The 13,398-nt window shown below is 61.7% G+C and overlaps 1 protein-coding gene across 1 annotated transcript; it reads left to right on the top strand.

The window, feature by feature from the left end:
• The first annotated feature begins 1,345 nt into the window (after positions 1–1,345).
• CARMIL2 (capping protein regulator and myosin 1 linker 2) lies at positions 1,346–13,398 on the top strand. The gene is made up of 38 exons (XM_069497858.1): positions 1,346–1,385; positions 1,631–1,722; positions 1,817–1,867; positions 2,064–2,126; positions 2,228–2,352; positions 2,486–2,577; positions 2,772–2,842; positions 2,959–3,032; positions 3,150–3,225; positions 3,303–3,391; positions 3,477–3,571; positions 3,655–3,741; positions 3,815–3,927; positions 4,037–4,114; positions 4,241–4,317; positions 4,402–4,506; positions 4,683–4,752; positions 4,889–4,970; positions 5,079–5,175; positions 5,260–5,317; positions 5,457–5,629; positions 5,788–5,950; positions 6,032–6,133; positions 7,213–7,341; positions 7,424–7,537; positions 7,685–7,845; positions 7,926–8,013; positions 8,183–8,308; positions 8,427–8,490; positions 8,920–9,149; positions 10,003–10,103; positions 10,186–10,552; positions 10,635–10,757; positions 11,929–11,965; positions 12,130–12,201; positions 12,323–12,544; positions 13,128–13,205; positions 13,283–13,398. The coding sequence occupies exons 1-38, from the start codon at positions 1,346–1,348 to the stop codon at positions 13,387–13,389; spliced, it is 4,092 nt and encodes a 1,363-aa protein (XP_069353959.1). The 3' UTR covers positions 13,390–13,398.

Raw genomic sequence — 13,398 nt, 5'->3', positions numbered from 1 at the left:
CCAATAAACACAAAACCTTGGCCAGGCACGGCCTCTGTTCACAGGAACTCTATTGGCAGCATCCTCTCCAGCTGAGTGAGTCCTCGTGCATGTTGCTTAAGTGGAGGAGACTTACTCCCCTGAGTTGCTGTTCAGTTCTCCTCTCCACCTTGCCCAGTTTTGGGTGGACCTCAGCAAGTGAGGGCTGAGATGGGGGTGCGGGTGACTGGAGGATGCTCCCACCGTCTCCAAGCCCCAAAGTAGCTAAAGACCACTCCCTGCCCAGTATGTGATCCCCTACTCAGGTCATTTAGCCTCTGCATGGCTGAGCTGTGGGCAGGTACAAGGCTGCTCCTTATCTCCTAAATGAAGTTTAATGAGATTGTAGTGGAAGAAAAAAAAATGTATCCCTTCCTGTGAACTCTCCGGAAACTAAGTCCCTGGTGTTTTACAGGGCAGCACACTTCTCTGGCGGGCAGACTCCACCCGTGACTTTCTGCCCCTCTCAGCCCTGGAGACTAGGTTCCCTCTCTCTGTGGCTCCTCCCTCCCGGAACTCTCAGGTGGGGAGGATGCAGACACAGGGAGGCCGTCTATGTACTGGTCTTCTCTCACAAATCACTCCAGCCCTCCCTGAGGACCCTGGGGTTCACAGGCCTCACCTTCGCTCGAGGCGAGGCAGCCCCCTGAGGGCCCCTGGTACAAACAACCCGCACCTTCGACCCTGATCCAGCCTGAACTTGATGAAAGCTGAAGACCCTCTGCTGCACAGAAGGGTGTCAGGGCCCATCTGGCATTTTTTCTGTCCTTCCAAAAGTTAATGGATTCCCCCAACAGGGTTACAGACTCCGGGTTCAGAGCAACAGGGCAGGACTGCTAACGTTGCGAGAGATCGGGCGCGCCTGGCTGCACAGACTCGCTTGAGCTTCGGTGAGGACGGGCCACGGTGGGCTGCAGGGATCCTCGGGCGGGCAGCGCCCCCTGGTGTTCGCGGCAGGGAGTGCGGGGTGGGGTGGAAGTTGGGGGCGAGGAGCCGCTGGAGGCACGCGACACGCGTGACCCTCCCGGCCACACCACTGCCCAGCCTCATGACTACCCTGTCGGAGAAGCTCCTGCTCGACGGGGCGGGCGGGCAGCTGGGACTCGTGCCCCCTTCCCACAACCCCAAACCCGGGCGAGCTCTGCGCGAGGCCGGGCCGGGGAGGGGCCAGACGGGGGCGGCCGGGCAGGAAGCGGCGCGTACCTTCCGCCGCAGGAGGAGCAGGTGGCTGCAGTGCGGCCCAGGACCCAGGCTTCCTGCGTGCGCGCCGTCCGCTGCTGTTTCCCGCCCCGGAGCTCGTCGGGCCGCCCCGGCCCAGCCCGGCCCCATGGCCCAGACTCCCGACGGCATCTCCTGTGAGCTGCGAGGTAAGCGCTGGCCCTTCCCACCTACTTGGCTGGGAGGAAGCAGCGCGGACCCCAAACCAGAGGCCCACCCAGCGCCCCGGGGAGCTCGCCCAGAGGTTCTCTCCGTTCCTCCAGACGGAGGATCTGCCCCATTCCAACTTTGCTGGCACAGAGATGAGCCCCAGGGCCTCAGCCTGGCACAGACTGTGGGCACCATTTGCCTCGGTGGGAGGACCAAAGTCACCCAGAAGGCTGCCCTTCCACAGGAGAGATCGCCAGGTTCTTGTGGCCCAAGGAGGCAGATCTGCTGCTGAAAACCTGGCTGCCCCAGGAGGGTGCTGAGCGGAGTTATGTCCTGGTATGGTGGGCAGGGGGCAGAGCCTGGGAGGCAGCTGGGCCCAGCAGAAAGAGCCTCCTGCCCTGCCTAGAGTGTCGGACTCTGTCTCCCCCAGGTACTGCTACGATGGAGAGTCTACCTGCTCCACACCTGCCTCCCGCTGAGAGTGAGTTCCAGGGCCTGGCCCCTACAACTCTTGCCCTCCGGCTACCTTGACAAGAGGCTGCATCTGCAGAGCCTTGTCCTTCTTGTCCTTGTGGGCCGTGCCTTGCCAGCAGCCCTGGGCCCCCAGCACGAAACAGGAGTGGAGTCTAGGCAGGTTGGGCTCGGGCTCGGTTCCCGCTGACCTGGCCGCTCCGCAGGTGGACTGCACATTCAGCTACCTGGAGGTCCAGGCCATGGCACTGCAGGAGACACCCCCTCAGGTAAGACACCCAGTAGCCCACCTGGGCCTGCAGCCAGGTCTTCCTTCTGTCACCACCCACCCCCACACATGAAGCCAAGGCCCAGCAGCTGTCCCTCCCAGGTCACCTTTGAGCTGGAGTCCCTGCCTGAGCTGGTTCTGGAGTTTCCTGATGTGGCTTCCCTGGAACAGCTGGCCCAGCATGTGGCTGTGGCCATCAAGAAGGTCTTCCCTCGTTCGACCCTTGGGTGAGGCCCAGTGACTGCCAGGGGCTGGCAGGGGAGGAGGGCAGCGGGCAGATGCTCCAGGTGGGCACAGATGGGCTGCTTCTCATCCCGAGGGCGAGAAGTCCCTTTCCCCTTCTCCTTTGCCCCTCCACAGGAAGCTATTCAGGAAGCCCACGCCCCCCTCCATGCTGGCTCGGCTAGAGAGCGGCCACCCCTCAGAGGGCAGCACTCCCTGCAGCCCCTGTGGTAAGGGCCGAGGCAGGGTCCCCAGACCTTCCAGCCTACGGTGCCCCTACATCCCCAGGCCCCTGGAGCTGGGGGGCGCCCAAATTGAACAGGGTCACCCTGGTCACAACCATCACCCAGCCTGGGTCTGCTCTTCCTCCATCTCTGACCTTTTGTCTCTTTCTTTCCCTCCATCATACCTGTCACCTCCCCAGGTGGCTTCTTGGAGACTTACGAGGCTCTGTGTGACTACAATGGCTTCCCTTTCCGAGAGGAGATTCAGTGGGTGAGGGTGGGGCCCTCTGTGGGGGGTTCTGGAGACATCTGGTCCCCCTATGTGTGCTGAGCCCTTCCCTACCCCTGTGGCTCTAAGCAAATTGTGGACACTTTCTTCTCATCCAGGATGTGGACACCATCTACCATCGTCAAGGCTGCCGCCATTTCAGCCTGGGAGACTTCAGCCACCTTGGCAGTCGGTATGTAGCCTGCCTGGAAGGGGAGAGGAGGAACATTCCAGGACCCGTATTCCTGGGCCTCAGTCTCCCTGTGGAGGGCCCTGAGCTCTGCCCCTGCTCCTTCCCCCCCCTCCCCAGGGACCTGGCCTTAAGCGTGGCTGCCCTGTCCTACAACCTGTGGTTCCGGTGTCTCTCCTGTGTGGACATGAAGCTGGTGAGGGGTAGGGGCGGGAACCAGCCCGGCCGTGAGGGCTGGGTGCAGCCCCCTGAGCCACCACCCTCTGTTCTCAGAGCCTTGAGGTCTCAGAGCAGATTCTGCACATGATGAGTCAGTCTTCCCACCTGGAGGAGCTGGTGCTGGAGACCTGTGGCCTGAGGGGGTGAGGGGGCGAGGCTGGGGGCTGGTAGCCTGGGAGGGGTCGGGAATCCAGGGTCAGAGTCTCACACCTGGGGTGTGGTCCCCAGAGACTTTGTCCGGCGACTGGCCCAAGCGCTGGCAGGACACTCAAGCTCTGGGCTGCGGGAACTGAGCCTAGCAGGGAACCTACTGGATGACAGAGGTATGGCTGAGCCTGGGGAGGGGAACCTCAGGGGCTGGTGGCTGGAGGAGGTGAGGCTCACACATGGCTGGACCATCCCCCAGGTGTAGCTGCACTCAGCAGACACCTAGAGCGCCGTCCAGGAGCCCTGAGGAGACTCAGCCTAGCGCAGACAGGGTTGACACCTCGAGGTAGGCGGGATGGGGTAGGTGGAAGGGGAGGTAAGTCTGCCTGACTGCTGAGCTGTCCCCCGATCCCCATCAGGAATGAGGGCTCTGGGCCGGGCACTGGCCGCCAATGCTGCCTTCGACTCTGCCTTGACTCATCTGGACCTTTCCGGGAACCCGGGGGCGCTGGGGGCCTCCGAGGACAGTGGGGTGAGTGGCTGTCTTCAGGGTTGGAGCTTGGGGTGGCCGCAGGCAGTGGGATGTCAAGAGGCCCCAGTAAGCCATCCCTGACTCCCTCTCACCCCTGTCCTTCCACCAGGGCCTCTATAGTTTCCTGAGCCGTCCTAATTATCTGTCCTTCCTGAACGTCGCAGGCACCGACGCCGCCCTGGACACTGTGAGGGGGTGGTCAGTGGGGGGATGATGGGCAGGTCGCGGCGGCCCGAGCAGGGCAGACTGGAGAGCCAGGGTGGGCGCGGTCCTCCTGCCGGTGTAGCCGACACCCGACACCCTCCTTCCGCAGCTCTTTGCGGCGCTGTCCCGCGGCTGCTGCACCAACCTCACCCACCTCGATGCTTCGAGGAATGTCTTCTCCCGCACGTAAGGGGATCTCTCGGGGTGGGGGCAGGCCGCCGGGAGCCGCCTCCCCTCGCCCGCAAGCCCACTTCCCCACGCCCCCACCAGGAAGTCCCGGGCAGCGCCGGCCGCGCTGCAGCTCTTCCTCGGCCGCGCGGGGACGCTGCGGCATCTGAGCCTGGCGGGCTGCAAGCTGCCGCCAGACGCGCTCAGGTAGGTGTCTCTGCCCACGGTCACGCCCCCGTGTGTGGGGCCACCACCCAGACCAGGCCTCCTCCGTGTTCTCCGGTCCCATCGCACGCACAGCCTGGCCCTTGCCTTCCTGGTTTTCGTTCGCACCCCGGGGTCCCCTTTCCCATCTCCCGCCACCCCGTGACATCCCCTCCCAGGGCACTTTTGGATGGCCTCGCGCTCAACACGCACCTCCGCGACCTACACTTGGACCTCAGCGCTTGTGAGGTGAGCACCCAGCCCCGACTGTGAACACGCGGGGGGGCCACACTTGGGAGTGGGGCTGGAAGGCGGGAGAGCCGGGCTGTTGGCCGCCTGCCCCTCCCCACCTGTGGCCTGAGTGGGCCCCACCTTCCACCTCCAGCTGCGATCGGCCGGCGCCCAGGTGATACAAGACTTAGTGTGCGACGCAGGCGCCGTGAGCTCCCTGGATCTGGCGGATAATGGTCAGGCCGCCCAGGAACTCACCCTCCCATCATCCGCCCGATTCCCAGCCCGCACCCTACCCCCCGCCCCCGCAACCTCGCCCTGTACATGACCCAAGTCACCCCCAGGCTTCGGCTCGGACATGGTGACTCTGGTTCTGGCCATTGGGAGGAGCCGGTCCCTGAGACATGTGGCGCTTGGAAGGAACTTCAACGTCCGATGCAAGTGAGCCCCCACCCTACTCCCGGGCCTCCCAGACAGCACCCCACCACCCTGGCCCCCACCCCCAACCGCAGCCCCTGCCCACAGGGAGACCCTGGACGACGTCCTGCACCGGATTGTCCAGCTCATGCAGGACGACGACTGTGTGAGTTCACGGGACCTTGCGGGGTCCAAAGGCAACAGACACCTTTGACCCTTCCGCTTCTTGCTCTCTCAGACCCTGTGACCTGCCCTCCTTGCTGACCCTTGACTCCAACCATCAAAGACTTTCTTTTAACTCCCAGCCTTTGCAGTCTCTGTCCGTGGCTGAGTCTCGGCTGAAGCTGGGCGCCAGTGTCCTACTCCGGGCCCTGGGCGCCAACCCTAACCTGACGGCGCTGGATATCAGCGGCAACGCCATGGGGGACGTGGGCGCCAAGATGCTGGCTAAGGCGCTGCGGGTCAACACGAGGCTCCGGTGGGCGGGGTCAGAGGGTGGGGCCAATGGGGAGGGGCGTGCTGGGCCAAGGGGCGGGGCTCAACGCGGCGGAGCATGAGGAGCGGGCTGGGGGCCAGGCCAGCGTTGGGTGGGGCCTTGCGGAGCTCCGTCGCGTGCTGAAGCCCGGCCTGGCTCAGGTCTGTGGTCTGGGACCGGAACAACACTTCTGCGCTGGGCCTGCTGGATGTGGCGCAGGCGCTGGAGCACAACCATAGCCTGAAGGCCATGCCTCTGCCACTCAACGACGTGGCCCAGGCGCAGCGCAGCCGCCCGGAACTGACAGCACGTGCGGTCCATCAGGTGGGCGTCCCCTCTCCTCTGCTTTCCTTCTCTGCGCTGTGGCTCCATCCTCTGCCGTTTCTCAATATACCTTGTCCCCAGATCCAAGCCTGTCTCTTGAGGAACAACCGCGCGGACCCTGCCTCTTCTGACCGCCTGTCCCACCTTCAGCCACTGAGTCTGGTTTCAAACCCCTCTGAACAGGTCAGTGTCTCCTCCCCCAACCTTAATTACTCACAGGAGGTAGGGCATAGGGAAAGCTGTAGCACCTGGGAGCCTCCGTGAGTCTGAGGATTTGACTGTCCTGGGGCCAGGGTGCCTGAGTCCTGCTGTCCCAAAGTCCCTCTCCTTGGTCTGGAGACAGCCAACCACTCCTGAAATAGGTCCCCAGATGACATCCCTGGCTGCCTTACTTTAAGCATGTAAACAGGCTCTCCTGTTAAAGACCAGAGGTATTTGAAAATCGTCCCTCAATTTCTCTGATTGTAGCCTCATCTCTGACTTCTCATTCACAGGGTTCCCCTCCCCTCTCCACTGACCTCTGTGTGGCCAAACCCAGCAGCTCCTTGTCTGGCTCCATCTCCTTCCACTACCTCACCCGTTGGAGGTGTTCCCATCTCTCCATTCCCAAACCCCACTTTTCTCCCAAAGTACAGCACCCAAACATCTTGACCCAGACATCCTGCTGGGGTTTCACACTCCACACATCTTCAAGTGATCTCATCGTTTCCCACAAACCCTATTCTCTACCCTGGAGCCCAACCAATCTCCCTGGTGCCCACAGCCACCACGTGCTGTGGACGGAGGTTTGGACATCCTTCCATGTCACTCCTGGTCACACTGGAACCCTCAGTCCTCCTCGGTCCTGCCTCTAGACCAATTCTCAAACATGCTGTTCCTCACCCCTCTCCCACCCCAGTTATCGCTTGTTCCCCCTGGTCCCTCCTCTCTTCTCCATGGCTCCTTCCTCCCATTTCTCACCACTCCCCAGGCCATGCTCTATGTGGACGGGGGACAGACTAAGCTTCTACAACACAGACATGGCTTACAGCTCCTTTCCTTCCTATTCTGGGCACTAAGAAGTATATATAAAGTCCCTAAAATGAACCAAAGGAAGAGATGCTGCTCTCCCTCCTTGAATGGATAGAGTTCCTAAATGGCTGGTCTAATAGTGCCAGCTTCAGGATGTCACTCACCCTGTCAGAAACCTTGGGAGGAAGGCAGGCAGGGTCTGGGCGACTGGGAGGGGACTAGGCTGCGACTGATCTCTGATGCCCCCCCAGGAAGTGAACGAACTATGTCAGTCAGTGCAGGAGCACATGGAGCTGCTGGGCTGTGGGGCTGGGCCCCAGGGTGAAGCCGCTGTGCACCAGGCCGAGGATGCCATCCAAAATGCCAATTTCTCTCTCAGTGTAAGCACTCCCCACCCGACATGAGGACTCTCCCCCACTTAATCAGGTCAATTAGCAACTCCTTTTTCTCCCTGGCCCTCAGATTCTCCCCATTCTATATGAGGCTGGGAGCTCCTCAAGCCATCACTGGCAGCTTCGGCAGAAGCTGGAGGGTCTCCTGAGACAGGTGGGTGAAGTCTGCCGCCAGGAAATCCAGGTGAGATGGTTTTCCTGCCCCAGCCCCACCTCCACGTGCAGGCTTGACTATGCTGTCCCCTGAGTTAATGTTCTGTGGGGGTTGGAGCCTCAAGCCAAGTGGCCTGGGCCCTGGCCATACCCTCACCATGCTCTGACATTTGCTCAGGACTTCACTCAGGCCACAGTGGACACAACAAGGAGCCTCTGCCCACAGATACTGCAGGGATCTGGCTGGAGGGAGCAGCTAGAGGGAGTCCTGGTGGGCTCAAGGGGCTTCCCAGAGCTGCTGCCAGAACAGCTGCTGCAAAATGCGTTCACTAGGCTCAGGTGGGCTGGATGGAGCTGGGCCGGGCAGGGTTGGGTAGAGCCAAGCCAGCTCACTAACACCTGTCCTCTCCTGCCTTCAGGGATATGCGGCTGTCAGTCACAGGGACCTTGGCAGAGAACATTGTGGCTCAGGCTCTGGCGGGTCTGAGTGCAGCCCGGGACCGACTGGTGAGGGGAAGCTAACACACACACATGCACCCCCCTGCCATCTGTCTTGCAGGGGCTCTGTAATGTCGTCTGGGGTCATGAAGCCCAGGGCTATTTCAGGGTTCCCTTAGCACTGATGGGATTGTGGCTGAGGCCCTACCTGCCCATCTTTAGTTGCCTGGCGTTGCAGGTGGAGAGTCTGGCTCAGCAGGCAACAGTGGTGATGCCCTCTGCCCTACCCACACTGGATGGAGGTGAGCCCAGTCCCCTCGGGCCTGGAGAATTGCAAGGTCTCTTCTTCCCGGAGGAGGAGAAGGCAAGTGGTCTCAGAATTTTAAATTTCCCCTCCTTGCTCTGGAGTGTAGAAGGTAAAAGACATCTCTCCTGGGGTTGTGCTCCCCTACTCCAGGCTGAGTTTATGCCCTCTCCACCAGGATGACAGTCCTCGGAAATGGCCTGAACCCAGCCACGGTCTTCTACCCGCCTCATCCATTCACAGTAAGTCAGGGCCTTGGGGGAAAGGAACCTGACACCTGGACAGTCATTCAGCCTTGCCGGGGGCACTCTCTAGCCCTTGACGGGGCCAAGCCAGGACCCCTGTGCAACCTGCGAAACTGAGATCTGCTGTGGGCAGCATGGCGCGGGACCTGAGCACTCTAGGGCCGCCACCCGGCTCCGCTTGCCTCCCCCCTGCCCCCCGCCCCCTTCCCTGCCCCCAGGATGCGCATGCTTGGCAGCCGTGCGGGGCCGCGCGCTCGGGGCCGCGCTCAGCACCACGGACAGCGGCGGCGGCGGGGGAGGGGCGGGGGGCGGGCGGCGTAGCCGGGCCCCTCCCCGCACCCTGGGCTGGTCCCCCGCCGCCCTAGCGCCTCCGCCGCCGCCTCCCTGGGCTCAGCGCTCGGCGTTCTTCTGGTGCTCTCCCCTCAGGTGCTGCTGAGGAACCGGAGCCCGAGCTGGCGGCTCCGGGGGAAGATGCGGAGCCGCAGGCGGGGCCGTCCGCGCGCGGCTCTCCGAGCCCTGCCGCCCCCGGGCCCCCGGCCGGCCCGCTGCCTCGCATGGACCTGCCGCCGGCCGGACAGCCCCTGCGCCATCCGACCCGGGCCCGGCCGCGGCCGCGCCGCCAGCACCACCACCGCCCGCCGCCGGGGGGCCCGCAGGTGAGCGTCCTCCCCCACTCTGGAGCTCGTGGGGTTGGGGGTCGTGGGTGGCCCGGTCGCTCCTCAAGCGTGATGGCGGTCAGGGAGGTGGGTTGTCGGGGCGCAAGGCCATCTGGTGCTGCTGCTGCGGTCATATCCTGGCTTCTTCCTGGCTACCCATAGCCCAGGTCGTGCCCATGCGCAGCCATGGTTGTGTGGGTTTCGTTCGGGTGCGCCTGGGTGTGGGACACCGCCACAGGGTGGCCCACTGCATCGGGGGATGTGAGAGAGAGGGTGTCTGTCTTGCCGTCCCTCCCCCTGGGTTATTGAAAGATGCTGGGCAGTCGGCTGTGGGGACAATCCTGCGTCTACTGCACGGTGTGCGTGGGGGGGGAGATGTGGGCTGGGTACCGGCGGGGGGAGGCAGTGGACATTGGTGGAACAGGGGTGGGGTGGGGGAAGCTGGCTTGAGGCCCCCCAGAGGGTCTGACGCAGCAGCCGGCGCCACTGAGCCGGCAGCAGGCCCGGTGGAGTGGGGGTGGGGTGGGGGTACTGCAGGGAACTGTTTGGAGCAGAGAGGGTGGCAAGTGGGAACGTGTGACCCCGGGGGCACATGGGTGCCAGCCTGCTGGCGACTAGGTGGTTCAGGGCGAGGAGGATACTGTGGGACAAGAACGGTGTGGGCTGGGTGTGTGTGCCAGAGCCAGCATCTCTGCCCAGCAGCTGGACAGCAGGAGGGCTTCTAGCAGCAGCCCTCTGAGGTCATCCCAGCTCTGGGATCTTGGAGTCACCCAGGCAAGATTGCTGGACAGGGGCGGGGGGAGAAGCTACAGTTGCACTCAGCCCTGACCGCTGACCTCATGGTGTCCCCCAGGTGCCCCCAGCCTTGCCGCAGGAAGGGAATGGGCTCAGTGCTCGCGTGGACGAGGGCGTGGAGGAATTCTTCTCCAAAAGGCTGATCCAGCAGGATCGCCTGTGAGTGAGGGGCAGTAGCAGGGGGTGGGAGAGGGTGGGATGCCCCATGGCCCTTCTTACTCATTGCTGCTTGTCCCCACAGCTGGGCCCCCGAGGAGGACCCGGCCACTGAGGGGGGTGCCACTCCTGTGCCACGTACACTACGAAAGAAGCTGGGCACCCTCTTTGCCTTCAAGAAACCTCGTTCAACACGGGGTCCACGGCTTGATCTAGAGACCAGCCCTGTGGCAGCTCCCCGCACCCGAAAAACCACACTTGGCGACCTGCTGCGGCCACCAACCCGTCCCATGCGTGGTGAGGAATCTGGTGGGGCTGAGGGGGGCATCAGCAGCCCTGACTCTGCCCGCAGGAGCCGGCCTCGCTACACAAGGGATAGCAAGGCCTACTCCATGATCCTACTACCTGCGGAGGAGGACGAGGAGGCAACGCTGGGTGCCAGACCGGACAAGGTAGGCCTGGTGACGGGGGTGAGGGCTTTTCTGGAACCCAGGGCAGTGGGCTGTCTCCTGACTCGGGCTTCTCTGTCCCTAGCGGCGGCCCCTGGAGCGGGGAGAGACAGAGCTGGCTCCATCCTTCGAACAGCGGGTACAAGTGATGCTGCAGAGGATAGGAGTGAGCCGAGGCAGCGGGGGCGCCGAAGGCAAGAGGAAGCAAGTAAGTTGGGGGGACACAAGCGTAAAATGAGGGGGCAGGTGGCAGTCAGTGGATGACATATGTGACAAGGAGGAACTCATGGCACACAGATGGGTCTAATTGTCCCTCCCCTCAAAATAGTCATCAGATTCAAACCTTTCTTCCCTCTTGGCTTCTGCCCAGGCCACTGGTAACTCTTTCCTGGACCTGGGAAACTCCTTCTGCAGGCCTAACAGAGTTCTCACCTTGTCACCTGTACTTTAAACAGCAAGTTCTCCAGTGGCTTCCTCACAAGACACTATCTAGTCTCTTAACCCTGCTTCAAACTCTATGTAGTCTCACCTTAACCCTCACTGCCCCGAGGTGGGAGGATGGCTTGAGGTCAGGAGCTCGAGACCAGTCTGAGCCAGAGTGCGACCCCATCTCTAATAAAACTAGAAAGAAATTAGCTGGACAACTAAAAAATATATATACAAAAAAATTAGCCGGGCATGGTGGCACATGCCTGTAATCCCAGCTACTCGGGAGGCTGAGGCAGGAGGATCGCTTGAGCCCAGGAGTTTGAGGTTGCTGTGAGCCAGGCTGACGGCACGGCACTCTAGCCCCAGGCAACAGAGTGAGGCTCTGTCTCAAAAAAAAAAAAAAAAAACAAACCTCACTGTCCTCCTCCCTTGGGTGCAAATCAGAGACTCACATGGTGCTGGGTCTAGGTCTGGGTCTGCCCCAATCGGCTTCCAGCCCCTTGTAGTGGGTTCCTCCTCAGCCATTCCCACAGTTCCCTGGGGGCCTTTCCTAACTCCCTTCCATGGCCACCCTGCTAATGTCACTCTGATCACAATCTCTGCTAAGAACCACAGCCCTATGTACCATCCATTTAATAGCTTTTCAGGAAAAACACATATGAAGTGAGACTCAGCCTTAATTTAGAAACATTAAAGTGTGGGAAGCGCATCACAGAATTAGGAAATCACATTATCTATGTGTCTATGAATGTGCGTGCATATGGATGTTTCCGTGTGCCAGCTGTCCACCAGCCCAGATTGAGTTCTAAGAGGGCTGGGACTGGGTTTGCCATGTTCTTACCCCAGTGCACGATGGGATTTCTGTGGCTGGGTATAAGAACAAGAATGTTCTTGTCTTTTTGGACAAGGCTGGTGGGGGGTAGGGCTGATCTGACTGCTGTTTCCTACAGAGCAAAGATGGCGAGATCAAGAAAGCTGGCTCAGATGGTAAGTGGGACCGTGGGGTAGGGCAGTACATCTTTGGGAGAAAGGGGTGTCCTCAGAGGTAGTCCCCAAGGTACTTGCTTTCCTGGGGGAGGACGGGGAGAGGCCAGATTTCTCTTCCCCTCACCTCCAAGTCTGGTGTCTGAGCCCCCATCCCTGCCTTGCAGGTGACATCATGGACAGTTCCACGGAGACCCCTCCCATCTCGATCAAGTCCCGTACCCACTCTGTGTCTGCCGGTTAGTGAGGGCCACTGTGTGTTGGCAGAGGTGCAGGGACTGGTGGGAAGGGGTCAGACCGTTGCTCAGACCCATCTCCAAGGCCTGGCCCAGGTCTTGGCTGACGCCCTTCTCCCTGCAGACCCCTCGTGTAGACCTGGCCCAGGGGGCCAGGGGCCTGAGTCCACCACCTGGAAGACACTGGGGCAGCAGTTGAATGCAGAGCTCAGGGGCCGTGGTTGGGGCCAACAGGATGGTCCAGGCCCCCCCTCCCCTTGTCAAAGCCCAAGCCTCCGAAGAGCCAGCCCCTCCCCAGACAGCCTGGGCCTCCCAGAAGAGCCTTGTTTGGGTCCCAGGAATGAAGGTAGGCACCTGTGATTCCTCTTCCCCAATCCTGGGCTGGAGACCGGAGGAGTCCCTGCTACCTGATGGGAACGCAGCTCCTCTAGGGACCCTGACAGGGGGAGGCAAGGGCTGGAGTCGGGGCAGCTGTTGGGACCATCCCCTGATATCCTGGCCTCCCCCAGATGGCCAGATCAGGCCGCGGCCTCTCTCGGCTGGGCGACGAGCAGTGTCTATGCATGAAGACCAGCTCCAGGCCCCTGCTGGTGAGGGAAACACCATCACTTGTGCTTGAGTGCAGGAGGAGATGAGGGAGGGTGGGATTCAGGGTCCCCTTTCGAGGCCTTGGTCCTTGGAAGGGGCCACCAGTGCTATCACGGAGCCCCAAGGCCAGGTGCAAGGGTTTGACAACAGGTCCCTCCTACTGGCCCTGGCTCCACCTCCCAAGGAGCACCCTTGCCAGGGGTGAGAGGATGCAGGGGACAGGGGACACTCTGAAGGCAACTGTGTGTGTGTGCACATGCTTGCGTGCATTGGAGGTGGAGGACAGGGGTCAGGGACGGACAGACAGCAAGTAGAAATACTTGCCTTTTTACGTCCCTTAGAACGGCCCCTGCGGCTACAGCGTTCCCCTGTCCTCAAACGCAGGCCGAAGCACGAGGCACCCCCATCCCCAAGCCTAGGTAAGAGGGGCTCAGGGAGAGTTGGGAGGGTGGCAGGAATGCTTAGCCAAGGCCTGACCTTTCCTCTCCTCTCACAGGATCTGCCCTTGGAACAGAGCCTCTGCCCCCACAGCCCACAGAGCCCTCCAGCCCTGAACCACCCTCCCCAGCCACAGACCAAAGAGACGGCGGCCCCCACCCCTGATCCTCTTCT

The sequence above is a fragment of the Eulemur rufifrons genome, chromosome 23 (assembly GCF_041146395.1).
Source record: "Eulemur rufifrons isolate Redbay chromosome 23, OSU_ERuf_1, whole genome shotgun sequence".
Taxonomy (NCBI): domain Eukaryota; kingdom Metazoa; phylum Chordata; class Mammalia; order Primates; family Lemuridae; genus Eulemur; species Eulemur rufifrons.
The sequence above is the reverse complement of the archived record's forward strand: the minus strand, read 5'-3'. Positions and strand labels throughout refer to the sequence as shown.